Source organism: Clupea harengus, unplaced genomic scaffold (genome assembly GCF_900700415.2).
Source record: "Clupea harengus unplaced genomic scaffold, Ch_v2.0.2, whole genome shotgun sequence".
Lineage (NCBI taxonomy): Eukaryota > Metazoa > Chordata > Actinopteri > Clupeiformes > Clupeidae > Clupea > Clupea harengus.
This window is the reverse complement of record NW_024879604.1, coordinates 72335-89373: the sequence shown is the minus strand read 5'-3', so window position 1 is coordinate 89373 and position 17039 is coordinate 72335. Positions and strand designations below refer to the sequence as shown.

At 48.6% G+C, this 17039-nt stretch overlaps 1 protein-coding gene across 1 annotated transcript; it reads right to left on the bottom strand.

Moving 5' to 3' along the window:
* Positions 1 to 917: 917 nt before the first annotated feature.
* On the bottom strand, positions 918 to 15743 carry LOC122129168 (DNA mismatch repair protein Msh6-like). The gene is made up of 10 exons (XM_042704219.1): positions 15342 to 15743; positions 13826 to 14028; positions 13094 to 13263; positions 9916 to 12550; positions 7232 to 7536; positions 5866 to 5983; positions 5026 to 5115; positions 4183 to 4337; positions 1487 to 1686; positions 918 to 1169 (listed from the first exon to the last, which is right to left on the bottom strand). Exons 1-10 carry the CDS (start codon positions 15590 to 15592, stop codon positions 1088 to 1090), a joined length of 4209 nt encoding a protein of 1402 aa, XP_042560153.1. The 5' UTR covers positions 15593 to 15743; the 3' UTR covers positions 918 to 1087.
* Between the last annotated feature and the right edge of the window lie 1296 nt (positions 15744 to 17039).

The following is a 17039-nucleotide window of genomic DNA, read 5'->3' as shown; positions in this document are numbered from 1 at the left end:
TCTTAATGTACTTGAATATCTTTTATTTTATTAAATATATTAATTTGTGGGAGGGAGGGGAGGGGAGGGGGGGTTATTATTATACTTTAGACTTGCTGTAATTGTACTCATGCTGCAGGGTGTAAGTTCTTTCTGTGAAAGAGATTATTGGGGGTTAGGGGAGGGAAGCAGTGAATAACACTAATTGCTCTCCAGCAATGTTGAATTTATTGGTATTGAAGGAAAAAAGAAAGGGGATCAAGAACAGACGTCGGATTTTAAACTGTTTTAGCATAAGACAGTGTTTTCACGAGACTGGTGGTGTGACACTTTTTTTTTTTTTTTTTGCCCTATAAAGCTTTTGTAGTGTGTTTAGATTTAGTATTAAAAAAAAAGAAAACGCCTACCCCTCTGCCCTGTCCCTTTTACTTCCTGTGTTTTGGTGAACTTTGATATGGGCGTGCGTGCGTTTAGAACACTCTTCCGAAAGGCCCAAAGGGAGATTATCCTCCATAATTGACTGAGTAAAGAACAGGCGGATATATAGTATAGTCAAACTTGAGGTCCAGTCAACTTGAGGTCCAGTCTCGTGGAAGCACTGATGTCTGAACCAGACCGCCACGGCCCACCCGGCCTGCACTGGGCAAAATGGCGCCGGTTCCTGGTGGTATAAACATTGCTGGAGATATTTATCTTTGTAAGAAAAAAAAAAGAAAAGAAAGAAAGGCTTCTGCTCCAGTGAAGCCAAGACGAGTATCGACACAGCTGTTTTATTATTATTATTTTATTTGGTTTTGCTTTTTTTAATTTTATTTTCCTTCCCCCCCAATCCAACTGTAATGGTGACTGTGGGTTCTCATACAGCCTGAATTGTATGCATGTTCCATAACATCTAGACTTAATATATTGTGGAGTATTCAATAACCATTATGTAGATGTTAGTATTAATCAAAAAGGGTTTAATTTCCTAGGCAAAGAGGAAAGTGTTTCATTTTTAAAAATAAACTTTATTAGATCATTTCAGTAGTGGTGAATGGTTTAATACATGAGAAGTAGAAAAGAAAAAAGAAACTTGGAAAGAACTGATGGGAAAGCAAAGACGCTTCCATCACAGACTGGCCATCATCTCAACAAGGGGGGCGAACTGCTCCAGACCAGCAGAGGGATCCTCAGCAAACGCACACAGCTTCCTGTGACGAGAGAGAAGAAGAAGTCACATCAGAACGTGCTATCAGCCAATCAGGGAGAGCAGCTGTTCAGTGATGGGACTGAATTTGTTTTAATTCAATTTGTGAATCGATTAACTATAATAATATGTGATCTGATTGGTGCAGTTATGTTGTTCCAGACTGGATCTGCTTTGGGACTGAAATCCAAATCGCAGCGAGTCGGTTCGCCTGTGGCCACATAGATGTCTCAAAAAGAATCAATAACAAGGTTTTAAATTTGACATGCGCTCCAGTTCAGCTGCGGGTGTGGTGAGTCTTGTGAAGGTGTGTGCTCTTACCTGAAGAGCCGGAGGGTGACGGTGCTCTTCTCGAACTCCTTGGCCTTCCGGTGGCCGGACTGGATGACCGCCTCGGGGAGGCTGGCCAGCCGGGCGGCGTTGAAGCCGTAGCTCTTGGGGCAGGCACCGCCGACGAACTTGTAGAGGAAGGTGATGGTCTCCTGGCTGGGGTCCTCACACTCGTTCTCCACCATGCACGCCTGATGAGGGAGGGAGGGAGGGAGAGAGACGGGAAATGAGATAGTGTGTGTCAAAACATTGACCTTACAATCCAGTTCTTGGGAAGAAATCTCTAGTTCTGCCATGTCTGCGTCACCAACATAAGACCAAAGATGTGTTCTGGTGATCGGACAAACGGTAGTATCAACCTCTAATCTTAAGGTCCACGCAGAATCTTTTTCTGTGAGATGGAGGCCATGAAAGGTTTATGCTGTTCAGTCCTAACAACTATTAAATCACTGAATACTGCCCTCTAGTGGTGGGGAAAAGCCAGTACAGTGCGCAGCAACACTCGTCAATCTCTGCGTGTTTGAAAAGCGTTTCCAGAAATGTTCCTCACCTCTGCTTCTATATAAAGATGAATTAAATACTGAAAGAAGAGAGAACATTCTCACCTAGAATATGATGGACAGAATAATGGTTACCACTTTAAAGAAAACTAACCATCTACAACAGGGGTCGGCAAGTAACTTGGGCCGCGGGCCAGTATTTTTCCTCGCCACTAGGTGGCGGGCCAAAGTCTGGGTTACTGCATATTAAGACAAGATAGATAGGTGCACTCGCAACAACTAGGCCTACATGGAGAATGGATAGGTCTACTACAAATAACTAATGATAATAAACCATGTGAATGAGCCCATTGGTTGTCTGTTTGAATAATTTAATTATTTTAACGAACTCTGTCTTATCCCCCTGTCAATATAGCCTTGCCTATTGTGAATAATAGCAATGACGAATTTTTTTCAACATTGAGCCTCCTAATTAGACCTAGGCTACCACTTAGACTACTTTTATTTCGAAATAGTTGGTTGACGCACCTCCTTAAAATGTTTATTGTTTGGGAAAATAGCGTGCAGAGAGAAATTAGCATACAATGTCTTTGTCAAAAGGTCTGAAGAGGAAAGTTGACAACGACAACAGAGCCTATTAAACTTTGCCTTTATCTTACCCGGCTTCATTAATGGAAAGCCCATGTGTCTCATCTGCAACAAAGTTGTTGTGGTTTGCAAAGGGTACAATGTCAATGATCTAGCTATGTCTCTTCAATTTAAGGAGTGATGAGGCTGGTGCACTCAATAGCTCGCTGTCGACTAACATTACCTCAGACAAGGTAGCTAGCTAGCAGGTTAGCTGGCAAAATAGTCTAACAAAACGAGATGACGATACAAATTTTAAAAGATGTTTTTTCTGACTTCCACAAACAGAAAACACAGCCGATTACCCGCGTTGTCATTATTGGTGCACAAAAACAGCTCTCACTGACTGACACTGGTGCTTGCTTTGTAGTAACAAAGTGACTTGTCATTTCTATGAGTGAGGTAACGTTAAAATTAGCTTTATTGAACGTCCTACAAAAGTCCCCCAATAAAAGTGTCATGGGTTTACGATCCATTTAAATTTCATTGATCTAACGATGTCAATTCAGAGATGCTAGTTATAAACCAACCGACACTTCTCTGTGACAGCCATTCGAAGACGTTACGAGAGGGTTGCCTTGCCAGAACAAACAGGAGGATGCTAGATAATATTACTATTTCTAATACGTTTTTGAAATTTGACATCAACATGGTCTGTCATCCAAACGTGGTGGCTCGTCATCGTTGGTGCACATAAATACTGTCTCATCCAGTGAGAATAGATGCGGGCGTTTAGGATTACTAGCCATAACTGTAAAACACACTGTTTCTCCTCAGGCGATCTGTCAGTAGTGAGATGTAGCGATAAAAAACTTCAGAAAAGTCAATGACAGGAAACCCAGTTTCCGGTTTCAAAATAAAAGTAAAATGTTAATCTAACCATTAGTGGGGTATTATTTCATGAATTAATGTTGTAATATAAAAACTGTCTCTTTAAAAAAAAACTGCTACGATCGGAATAATTTGACGGGCTCCAAAAATGTACTGGCGGGCCACAATTTGCCCGCGGGCCGCCTGTTGCCGACCCATGATCTACAACTTTAAAAAATAACCTGCATAATGGCGCCACCCAGTGGCAGATATTTACAACTACTATAAACAAGACAGACAAGTGAGTAATGTTGGGTGCTACTGCATCAAAATATCTGTTCACAGCACATTAAAACACAAGGCTCTTCGGTCACACAGGCTGGCTGGCTGAAGTTGGAAGTGATGACATTAATGTCATGGCATTAAATGAACAATTATGTTGAAGTATGCAGGAAGACTTGTCAACCCCAGAATGTTTGCTAGAGGGACTACATGTGGATTACATGGAATGGCGACAAGTCTAACTAAATGAACCATACATCAATCATAACATAAGAATATATTTGATCAATATATAATCCTAATGTCTAACCCTAAATATATATAATCCTAAATATAAATAATCCTAATGTCTAACCCTAAATATATATAATCCTAATGTCTAACCCTAAATATATATAATCCTAATGTCTGAACGCGGCCCGCTGACACTAGGGGGCCAGGCAGGCAGGCAGGCATCAGAGGCCTCACCATGTGTCCGAGTCTGACGGAGGGGTCCTTGGCGTGCTCCTCCACCAGGGAGTGGTAGTGAGTGGAGAAGAGGGTACGGCAGCAGATTCGCTCGGCCAGCTCTTTCACCACAGCACTGGCGATCGCTGTGCCATCATATGTAGCTGTGCCTCTGCCTGCACACACACACACACACACACACACACACACACACACACACACACATCACAAACGGGTTGGAACGGGAACAACAACAACGGGGGCATCAGGCCCACGCAGAATCAGGACCCCAGGTTACCCATAAACACACAGGTCTTACCCAGCTCATCGAGGAGTGTGAGTGTGTGTGTGTGTGTGTGTGTGTGTGTGTGTGTCTTACCCAGCTCATCGAGGAGCACGAGAGAGTGTCTGTGTGTGTGTGTGTGTGTGTGTGTGTGTGTGTGTGTGTGTGTGTCTTACCCAGCTCATCGAGGAGCACGAGAGATGAGTGTGTGTGTCTGTGTGTGTGTGTGTGTGTGTGTGTGTGTCTTACCCAGCTCATCGAGGAGCACGAGAGATGTGTGTGTGTGTGTGTGTGTGTGTGTGTGTGTGTGTCTTACCCAGCTCATCGAGGAGCACGAGAGATGAGTGTGTGTGTGTGTGTGTGTGTGTGTGTGTGTGTGTGTGTGTGTGTGTCTTACCCAGCTCATCGAGGAGCACGAGAGAGTGTGTGTGTGTGTGTGTGTGTGTGTGTGTGTGTGTCTTACCCAGCTCATCGAGGAGCACAAGAGAGTGTGTGTGTGTGTGTGTGTCTGTGTGTGTGTCTTACCCAGCTCATCGAGGAGCACGAGAGAGTGTGTGTGTGTGTGTGTGTGTGTGTCTTACCCAGCTCATCGAGGAGCACGAGAGAGTGTCTGGTGCCGTGCAGGAGGATGCTGGCCGTCTCACTCAGCTCCACGAAGAAGGTGCTCTCCCCTGCAACACACACACACACACACGGGTCAGAACCTCTCCCCTGCAACACACACACACGGGTCAGAACCTCTCCCCTGCAACACACGGATGGGTCAGAGCTTCTGCTGAACTACCTCTCAGTCATCACTGTAGACGCTCACATTCAGGATAGTGGTGTTGTAATTCAACATGTAGGTCAGTGATGTGTGGGTTCATTTCAATTCTATTTATATTTCTATAGCACCAATAACATTGAAGTGGTCTGTAGGCGCGTCACAGACCCCCACCCCCTGAGAGCACAGACCCCCACCCCCTGAGAGCACAGACTCCACCCCCTGAGAGCACAGACCCCACCCCCTGAGAGCACAGACCCCACCCCCTGAGAGCACAGAATAAGGTGACAGGAAGGAACCCAGCTCTTAAAGGGGGACCTGTGACACTGACAACTACATCTCCCAGAGGCAATGTGACAACTACATCTCCCAGAGGCAATGTGACAACTACATCTCCCAGAGGCAATGTGACAACTACATCTCCCAGAGGCAATGAACTACATCTCCCAGAGGCAATGTGACTAACGATACTAAGATTAACAACTACATCTCCCAGAGGCAATGTGACTAACAACACTAAGATTAACATTCAATGAACTTCACACAACAGTGGCACTGAACCCACACACCACTGATGGACAGGACGTCAGCGTGATCTGACCAACACGTGACCTGGCCAGCGCCTCGCTCTAGCCGAGGAGCGGACGCGTTCCCTCACCGGACATGATGCGGTCGGAGGCGCCCAGGCGGGTGAAGACTCGGTCCACGGGGGTGAAGCGCAGGGACTCCGCAGGGACGTGGCAGCCTAGCTGAGCCAGGATCACAATCAGCCCACACTGGAGAGGAAGAAGAGGAAGATCACAATCAGCCCACACTGGAGAGGAAGAGGAAGAGGATCACAATCAGCTCACACTGAGGAGGAAGGAGAAGAGGAGTCAGCAGGCTGGTACCCCTCGCATGCTCCTGAGGAAGAGGATGGTACCCCTCACATGCTCCTGAGGAAGAGGATGGTACCCCTCACATGCTCCTGACTGGACCCCCATTTGCCATGACCAAGAGCTGCTCCGTCACCAAGGATATGGATGTGTGTGTGTGTGTGTGTGAGAGTGTGAGTGTGTGTGTGTGTGTGTGTGTGTGTGAGCATGCGCCGTCACCAGGAGGAGATGATATGGATGCGTGTGTGTGTGTGTGTGTGTGTGTGTGAGCATGCGCCGTCACCAAGAGGAGATGATAAATGCATGTCTGCATAATTCTGCCATGGACAGCAGGTTCTGATTTACAGTCATGGGGGAACACATTTCATCGTAACGTAAGCGGACGAGAACATGGCTCATCATGAGATGAATAAATCAACAAAGGATAAATCTCAAGCACATTTGTTCCATTATGTTTGAAGCCACATCAAATATAACTGTCCAAACTTGCATTTGAGGATGTATGTCAACTCTTAATAGTCAATATATCAACTCTACATGTTTTACTGCTCAGGGTAAAGGTGTCTGTTATGGTACCATAAGGGCTAAGATCTCAACTCTACATGTTTTACTGCACAGGTTAAGGTTAAGATCAGAGTGTTCACCAAGCCTGTGCCAAACCACATCCTCCTTCCTGTCTAAACAGCAAACTGCTGGCCCAGGTGTTGAGTTCAGGATGTGTGCAGTGACATGGCTTACATGAAGCATTTACATTTAGTCATTTAGCAGACGCTTTTATCCAAATTAGGGGTTCAGTGTCTTGCTCAAGGACGCTTCGACAGGGAATTGAACTAGCAACCTTCTGATTACTAAACGACTTATCTACCTCCTGTACCACTGCTGCCCCTACAGAAGCAAGAATGTTAGCACTTAAAAAAAAGCCTTACAAGTACTAGATACAAACACATGTGTCATGTCAGACGAAAGAGGTGTGAACACAAGTTTCATTTTCAGGCCAACAACAGACGAGAAAAATGAGAGCAATACGTAGACTAGAAATGGGAAACTTCTAAAATGTGTTCTTGCCAGTTTTATGCCTAGTCTACCGTCTCCCAAGGACATGACCCCCCAGAGCATCTCACCGAAGCCCTCGTCTCCATGGCGACTCACCTGTCTCATGAGGGTGGACTTCCCCCCCATGTTGGGCCCGGTGACCAGCACACAGGTGGCCGTCTCCTTCCCCCCGCCCCGGCCCTCGCCCTCGCCCTCGTCCTCCTCCGCTCCTGGGCAGCCGATGGAGATGTCGTTGGGGATGAAGTCGTCCCCGAAGAAGGTCTTGGTGACGCAGGGGTGCCGGGACCCCCGCAGGTCCAGGAAAGGGGGCGAGTCCTGGTGGCCCCCCGGGAGCAGCACCTCCGGACGGACCATGGGTCCATCTCCTGCCTGGCTGTACCGCGACAAGCTCAGCAGCACATCTGTGGGCCGAGGACACAAGTCAGACCACACACTCTCCACACCACACGAGCACACAGTCAGACCACACACTCTCCACACCACATGAGGACACAGTCAGAACAAACACTCTCCACACCACATGAGCACACAAGTCAGAACACACACTGTCCACACCACATGAGGACACAAGTCAAACCACACACTCTCCACACCACATGAGGACACAAGTCAGAACAAACACTCTCCACACCACATGAAGACACAAGTCAGACCACACACTCTCCACACCACATGAAGACACAAGTCAGACCACACACTCTCCACACCACATGAGGACACAAGTCAGAACAAACACTCTCCACACCACATGAGCACACAAACACTCTCCACACCACATGAGGACACAAACACTCTCCACACCACATGAAGACACAAGTCAGACCAAACCCTCTCCACACCACATGAGGACACAAACACTCTCCACACCACATGAGGACACAAGTCAAACCAAACACTCTCCACACCACATGAGGACACAAGTCAAACCAAACACTCTCCACACCACATGAGCACACAAGTCAGACCACACACTCTCCACACCACATGAGGACACAAACACTCTCCACACCACATGAGGACACAAGTCAGACCACACACTCTCCACACCACATGAGCACACAAGTCAAACCAAACACTCTCCAAACCACATGAGGACACAAACCCTCTCCACACCACATGAGGACACAAACACTCTCCACACCACATGAGGACACAAACCCTCTCCACACCACATGAGGACACAAACACTCTCCACACCACATGAGGACACAGACATTTCCTCTCTCTATAGTGCTTCAATAACAGACTTGACGTATGTGACTGCATGAAACCTAAGCCCATTTACACACAGCATGAAGTGGCCCTTTCCTCTGCATAAGCATCCCAGGCCAATACTCCCCTGCCGTAGCCAGCCCCACTCTCTCTCCATCTACCCTACTGGAGCACACATCCACGCATCAGACTACTAACAGCCTCACTCTCTCACCATCTAACCCACTGGAGCACACATCACTAATCAGACTAACACCAGCCTCACTCTCTCACTCTCTAACATCACTCCAGCCACTAATCAGACTAGTAACAGCCCCACTCTCACACCATCTAACCTACTGGAGCACACTTCACTTCAGTCACTAATCAGACTAATAACAGCCCCACTCTCTCTCCATCTAACATCACTTCAGCCCCTAATCAGACTAATAACAGCCTCACTCTCACCATCTAACCTACTGGAGCACACATCACTTCAGCCGCTAATCAGACTAAGAACCGCCTCACGGCAGCCCAATTCTATTAGCAGTGAAATCAAATGTCATTACGGACTGTGCTGCTGCAGAAGTCTTCTACCTGGGGCGGCCGACGCTTGTGAAGACTCAACCCCTTTGTATAAATGAGACACACGCGAGTGCGGACAGGGATGAGGCTAATCACCAGCATCATGAAAGACTGCACGACCACACACTCTCACACACACGCCTCACCCAGTGGCTCTTCTCTGCTTCCATCTGCGGAGCTCATTAAATGGCCAACAGGCTTGCCTTCACACAATTCACTGAGGCCTTAATCACGGCAAATGCAATCCGGCTTTGCCTAAGTGCACTGCACCGACGGCTACACTCTCACTCAGCTCTCTGCATTTCAGATTCAGGCAGCAAATGTGAAGTTCTCAATTATTTATTAAAAGGCAAGGCGCTCTTCTCGTCTAGCTGGTGCCGGTTCCACAGCAGCAGTAATGGCCCACTGGAGGGCACTAAACGGGGAGAGGCAGCGGGCCGGGAGGTGGGACATTATTCTGGCCAAACAAACACTTATTTGACAGACCAGGGCCAGTTTCTTCAGATATTTATGACCCTTCCTCCCTCTACCCTTTCAGACCGTTTCTTTTTTCTTTTTTTAAAAATCCTCCAAACAGATTTGTCATTACACACACACACACACACACACACACACACACACACACACACACACACACACACACACACACACACACACACACACACACTATGACAGAAGACATACTTAGAAGCTTCTGCTGAGACTATGCAAAACCATCTCCTATAATCTTTTTACTGTGTGTGAGACTGTGAGGGTGTGTGTGTGAGAGAGTGTGTGTATGTGGGAGTGTGTGTGTGTGTATGTGAGAGTGTGTGTGTGTGTGTGTATGTGAGAGTGTGTGTATGTGTGAGAGTGAGTGTATGTGAGTGTGTGTGTATGTGAGAGTGTGTGTGTATGTGTGAGTGTGTGTGTATGTGAGAGTGTGTGTGTATGTGAGAGTGTGTGTGTATGTGAGAGTGTGTGTGTATGTGAGAGTGTGTAAGAGAAAGGGAATTTCATCATACCAAGCACAGACATGCACTCCACTGCTGTCTGCCAGTCTCTGTAGTTCTTGTCGAAGTTGTAGAAGAGCCTCCTCATGCAGTCCCTGAGGGCCGCGTCCCGCTTCTCCTCCCAGCCCTGCATCTCCGAGAACCAGCGCTCGATCTCCCTGGTGGCGTAGCGCTTCCAGCCCTTCTTGGTGGACCTCACCTCGTACTCCTCCGGAACGTTCCGCTCGGACACGCTGTCTGGGACCTCCATCTGGAAGCGGTTCTTGCCGGTCCCCCAGTAGGACAGGGTCCTGCAGCCGAGCCTCTTCTTCTGGCGGTCCAGGTACTCCTGCAGGTGCCTCTCGCAGTCTTTGATCTCCGCCAGGGCCTGGTCGAACTCCGGGTCGAAGCCGGCCTTGGGGGTTATGACCCCGGTGTTGCGAGCCTTCTGGTGATCGAAGGCCGTGTCCCAGCGCTTGAGCTCCGGGGAGAGGTCTGGGAAGAGTCCCTCGCCCTCGCCGTCCTCCGTCGTCTTCAGAACCACCACCTGCCGGAGAAGCTTGGAGCGGAATCCCTCGGTCACGGCCGACAGGACGGACACGATCTCCTGCATGGCCCTGAACCCTTCCAGCGCGGCCAGGAAGTCGGCGATCTTGCGCTTGCTGTAGACAACCTCCTCGTACATGACGGCGCGGCTGTCTGGGTGGTCTTGTGCCTTCAGAGGAGTGCCCATGCTGTGGATCTTGCTCAGGAGTCTTTCCAGGTCGGGAAGCTTCTTGAAGAGCTCCGTCACCTCCGACACCTGGGCTGGAATGGCCATGAGATCTTCCACGGCGTCCTGGCGGTCCAGGATGGAGGAGGGGTTGCACAGGGGAGCGCAGAGCCACTGTTTCAGGAGCCTCTTGCCGAAAGGCGTGCGACACGTATCCAGGCGCTCCAGCAGACTTCCTTCCAGACCGCCGGTGGATCCGTTCTGGAGAATCTCCAGGTTGGCCAAGGTCACCCCGTCCAGGACCATCTTCTGGCGGGTCTTGGCAAAAAAGCTGGACCCTGGTCCCTCCGACTTCTCCATCTCCACGTCCACTGGAACGTACTCCTCAAAGTTGGCCATGGAGAGCAGCTCTTGGTCCACCAGACACTTCTTCAGATAAGAGATGCACCCTCCGAGGGCCGAGAGGGCGAGCTCGTACCCCTCTTTAGGCGTAAGGCACAACGAATCGCTCTCAGAGGTCATGCTTTTCAGTGTAAGAGGGAGCGTCGCACCTCCCGAGCCGTCGTCGCTCTTCTCTGCGCTCTCCTTGAAGTAGTCCTCCTCCGCCAGGGTTTTAAGCGTCTTCTGGGCGTCCCAGAACTGCGAGCCGGCGCTGAGCCCCTCCTGGATGGCCGACGAGAGCGAGGCCTTGAGGACCTTGCGCGTCTCGGCCGACGGGTTCCCCTTCTCGAAGAGCACCTGCGCCGGGGCGTAGTGGGCCACCAGCGTGCGCAGGCGCGAGCAGTGCCGGTCGTCCCGGAACTGTCCCACGTGGAAGCGCCCCATGGAGGTGTCCACGAAGCACACGCCGTAGGTGTGAGAGAGGCCCGCGGCCCCGCCCTCCCCCTCGCCCGCCCGCTCCTTCACGCTCAGCAGGTACTTGCTGTGGCTCTCCGACGGGTCTCCGTCCAGCACGCTGTAGGTCTGCGTGCCGCGCGTGATCACGCGGCACACCTCGCGCCGGACCACGCGGTCGAACTTGGTGGGCCGCGCCATGCTCTTGCAGCGCACCTCCATCATGTCGGGCGTCTCCGTCTGCTCCACGCGCGCCACCTTGTAGCCCTTCTGCACCAGCACGTCCGAGAAGCGCCCGAAGCCGATCTCGGGGAAGCCCGAGTGCGCCCAGACGCCCTTCATGAAGGTGAGGCCCATCTCGTTGACGCCGATCACCGCGTCCATGTGGTAGAGCTCGTAGAACTTGCCCACCTTGTAGAAGATGACGGCGTCGAACATCCCCGACTTGAGCTCCCACCAGCGGCGCATGCCCGGCGTGCAGCGGTTCAGGAAGTCGTCGGGCACGTGCAGCGTGGTGGGGTCGTACTCCTCCTCGGACTGGCGCCTCCGCCGGCGGTCCTTCCTCCTGCCTTCCTGCAGCCAGTCCAGTTTCTCGTGGTCCCACACGGTCACGCTGCCGTCCACTCCCCCGGCGCTGCCGGTCTGGCTGTCGAAGGCGTCCGGTGCCGAGAAGGCAGAGAGTCTGGACTTGGTGTTCGCCGACACAGAAGACGCAGCGGAGAGGTTTCTCTTGGGCGGCTCTGAGGGGGCCGGAGTCATGGGCTTGGCCTTGGCGGGCTTCTCGGCGGGACGCTTGCGCTTCACGGGTTTGACGGGGCTCTCGGGGTCCGTCTCGGGCTCGCTCTCCTCCTCCTCCTCTTCCTCCTCCTCCTCTGCCTCGTCCACCCCGCTGCCTACGCCTTCCTCGTCCTCGTCTTCGTCGCTGCTAGCGTTGGCCTTATTGGGCTTGAACTCCTCGTCGGAGTCGCCGCTGTCTGAGGCCACCACGATGCGCCGCCGTTTGGACTTGTGACCCTTCTCAGCGGCCACCCGGGACGAGCGGCGGCCAGGGTTCACCTCCTCTTCCTCTTCCTCAGACTCTTCCTCAGACTCGGCCTCGTCACTCAGAGTGGACTTGTCCACCTACGATAGAACATTGGTAGTTTTAGATTCAGCAAAACAAGTGGCCATGACTGGTGGAAACATCTGAAGATGTGAATCTTTACCAAAGTAACATATAAGCGTGCGTGTGTGTGTGTATATATATATATATATTTTACATGCGCACGCACGTGGCAATTCATTACTGCAAAGTATATTGCAATTCTAGCAACAGTAAGTGAAGGAGAAGCCAGTTAGTAACAATCCTTATAATATCATCATCATGAATAACATGGTACTAGTACATTATCTTAGCTGGGTGGGCCAATCACTCGCTCAGTGGATTTACTGGATTACTGAAACATGGAGAACAAGTGGAGACCAAATCCGGTGGAAACTCGCTATCGATGGCCTACACTCCACTATGGAGACACACACACACACACACACACACACACACACACACACACACACACACACACACACTATCGATGGCCTATGCTCCACTATGGAGTGAGAAGGTGAACAACAATGACATCATCATGATAAAAAAAAAGTGCTTAATCAATCCATGTGAAGCCTCACCTCCATCTCATCGTCGTCTTCCTCATCAGACAGATCGGTGCACAGTGGCATCTTCAGTCTCTCCTCTGTACTTTTGGGCATGGCGTCGTCTGCCATCTCCATAGCCCGGCGAATCACAGGCTTCCCACTGAAGAACAGGCCTCCCGATTTGGCATCGGTGCTGTTTGAACCTGGCATGGCCACAACATTAGACAACCTTTACTATGAACACTCCGAGCTCATCAACACTCTGTGAGATTAACTCTGAACACAACAGCATGTGCTGTTTGAACCTGGCATGGCCACAACATTAGACCACCATCACTATGTACTCCGAGCTCATCAACACTCTGTGAGATTAACTCTGAACACAACAGCATGTGCTGTTTGAACCTGGCATGGCCACAGCATTAGACAACCATCACTATGTACTCCGAGCTCATCAACACTCTGTGAGATTAACTCTGAACACAACAGCATGTGCTGTTTGAACCTGGCATGGCCACAGCATTAGACCACCATCACTATGAACACTCTCTGAGATTAACTCTGAACACAACATCCTGCTCCCCTCATACTGTACGCCATGACACACAGACTCCACCAATACCATTCAAGGGCACGTTCATCCAGAACCATACGTACATACAGATCCATACGTTTAGAGTGGCTTTTACATTAAGCGATGCGATACACAAATGGAATGCAACAGTGCGAGAGCGAGACACCCAGCGGAGCACAGCGCACACTCACCTTGATATTCTCTTACAAACTTGGTGCTGACCCAGCCTCGAGTCGGGGGCTCGTCAAAGAAGTGGACATGGAGGCGCTGGTGTCGCCCTTTGCCCCGCATCTGTTGGCCGCTCGAAGGCTGGGGCACCACCATGCATGGCCACCAGGGGTGCCCTTCCAGCTTCGTCCACACCAGAGCACCAGCACTGAATGGGCGCGGCTGACTGAAAGAGAACAGCACTTCGGTGTTACAAGACCTGGGCCCATATTCACAAAGGATGCCATCTTAGCACTAAGATTATTAAGGTCACACTAAAAGTTTTCAACTAAAATGTCTCCTAAATCCTATTCACAAAGCTGCTGAGGCCAACACAGAGAGAACTCCTGAATTAAGAAAAAGATTCTGTTGCTGACATCAAGCCTCATGCACGAGCTTCCTTTCAATAACCTTAGTGAGTGGTTGAGTGACAGGTCTGTGCCAGTGAGTAGCATAGACATTTATTAAATAAATAAATAAATGAATGAATGAGACTTTATATGCTACCCACAGACCGAGTATCTTTGCAAAGTTTTCAAAATGCCTGTACGACGACTCAAGTAAATGTAAAACACCTGACTGAAAATCAACTAAATGACTCATTCTGTTTGCTGTAGTAGTACAGTTTACAGCGTGCAAATTACTACAGGAGATATATGGTGATACGTCAACGTATAACTTATAATAAAACATCATTTGATTATTTTCTTTGCTTTGAATCTTTTGTTTTCTGCCGACACATATTACAGCGTACTTTCCATGCCCGTAACGCTTCTTAACGACAGTCAAATCAACAGCTTTTGAACATGTTACACACCCCAGCTGGGTCTTATCAGAGACATGTCTTGTCGACTTCAGTGAACATGGTTTGACGTTTGATATTCGATTTTGAACTGCCTTCCGTTCGGACACGACAAAGCACTCAAATCTAAATGTTGGGAGGCTGGCATGCTAATCATCCCAAGATAGGCCGAGCAATGAAAAAAATACAGCTTTTACAACTCATGCAAAGACCACTGCGCTAAGCTCCCTCCCTCTTCCCTAAAATTCCCGCCAGCAAATCACGGGAAGCATAACCATAGCCCTCATAGCATAACAAGCACAACGTGGGCCACCATGTTACCAACTGGTTCAGCACTTTTGTTAGCAAAGCAAAGCACTTAGCATTAGCCAGTTTGGCATTAACAGTACAGTCGTCCTTTTGTATATATACGTTCATTTGCAATCACATTTACTTTCAAGTCGACCTAAATATTGTCTCCTAATAAATGTATACCACTCCACAACATATAGCCAAACACTAGCTTTCCAAACAGCTAGCCCACCAACAAATTTAGCACAGAAAGGAGCAATACTGTGCACTGATACTTTTATAGACTTAAAGGTGTTAAATTAGATCGACATCTTACCAAGGTTACACAGTCAACTAATTCTTAGGTCAACTCAAGCATGTCAATCTCCCAGTCCAACACTAAAGAATTGCAAGATTAGCCAACTTACCTTTCTTTAACAACATTTGAAGGGGTTTTGTTCCCGAACAACTTATTTATGCCTGTTTTAGTGGATTTTGTCTTGGGCTTTGCCGCCGCCTTTTTATGGGATTTAGCGGCTTGTTTGGCCTCTTCTTTGGGAGATGTGTTCTGCACCGAGGACGGCAGGTCAGCCTCGACAGGTGATGGATTTGGCTTACTTTTACCAACGGCAGGCGGTGACTTCGTAAAAAAGTTGAAAAGTGAGCTCTGTTTCGCCATTTTGCAAATGTTTTCTAATACTTATTTCGAGTAAATACGATTCAGGAGTCTTGCATAATGCAGGCTAACTCCACTGTGACTCCATGCAGGCATGCATACATACACACCAGTCTTCGCGGGAAATCTCCGCCAGAGTGCAGCGGATGTGGGATGGGCTCCTTTGGTCATCACCACATTTTACCCAATGGGTGCCTCGATTTGCGCTAAACAAACCGGAAACATTTTTAAAGACAGGGTTAACGTGTTTGGTGCAAATAAGAGCCTTAGCGTGGACAGTTGGCTTGAGACTCGGACTACACTATATCCGCAGTGTTGTATAAGTTTAAGGAGGACTTACTTACCTATTATATAGGTGTAAGTAAGTTAAGAAAATGGGATGGATGTACTGTCACTCGCTGTAGCCTACGATAGCCAACAGAAAACCACAGTTGTAGTTGTATTGTCTGAAATTATATCAGGAGTGTCATGAACTATGAATTATTTGTCATTCTGAATTGTTTGTAATCTGTTCTGACAAATAATGTGTCCCCATATGTTAGATTAATGAAATTGGCCATTTGCATGGAACCTACCTACGTTTCCCGAACTTCCCGCATTGACCAGCAGAGAGCAGAAGATCTACTCTTAATTGGCTTGCACATGAACTCAAAGTTAGTCGTTTGCTGGGCTTGTCTCTCTCAAACCCACCTCACTAATGGCTTGTTTTGGTCTTGTTTGAAAACGGGAGAATTGTTTACAAAACAGAGGCGTTTTTGGTTCACCTCGTATCAAATTTCAGAATGTTTTTTTTCCTAGAAAGGAATTAGTCCATTTATCTTTTCAGTCCGTTATTTTTTGCTTTGGCCCAAAATACACGTTTTGTGAGGCCTTGGATTAAATAGTCTCTATTATCAGGCTACCCTAGGTTTTGTAATCAAGTTTGAAAACACTGGTCTCTGAGATCCAGCCAATTAACATGGTAAATAAGTTCCCACGCAATAAACAAAAACTTTAAAGTGGAAACTTAGTATACACTTAAATGTGTTTTTTGAGTTGTAAAGTAAATTACATGACTACTGTGATGAAACACATCAATGCTGGTGTTTGTATGGACAAAATTACCATTTTAATAAAAATCTGCATTTTCTGGGTTGAAAATAGCTCAACACTCCATCTACTGTTTAAAATTATCCTGAACCTGACGCAGTGTGGACCAGTTGGAACTCCTCTACATCATGAAACGGGCGGCCCACCTCCCCCAGCCCCTCATCACCTCCCCCAGCCCGTCTCCGTGAGTGCGAGTCTCATTTTCATCTGTCGATCGAACTCATCATTCACAGGAGTTAGCACCTCCCCACCTCAGCCCTACTCTCTCAATTCTACTGGCCAAGGCAGGACATGTTCAATCCTACTGGCCAAGGCAGGACATGTTCAACCCTACTGGCCAAGACAGGACATGTTCAATCCT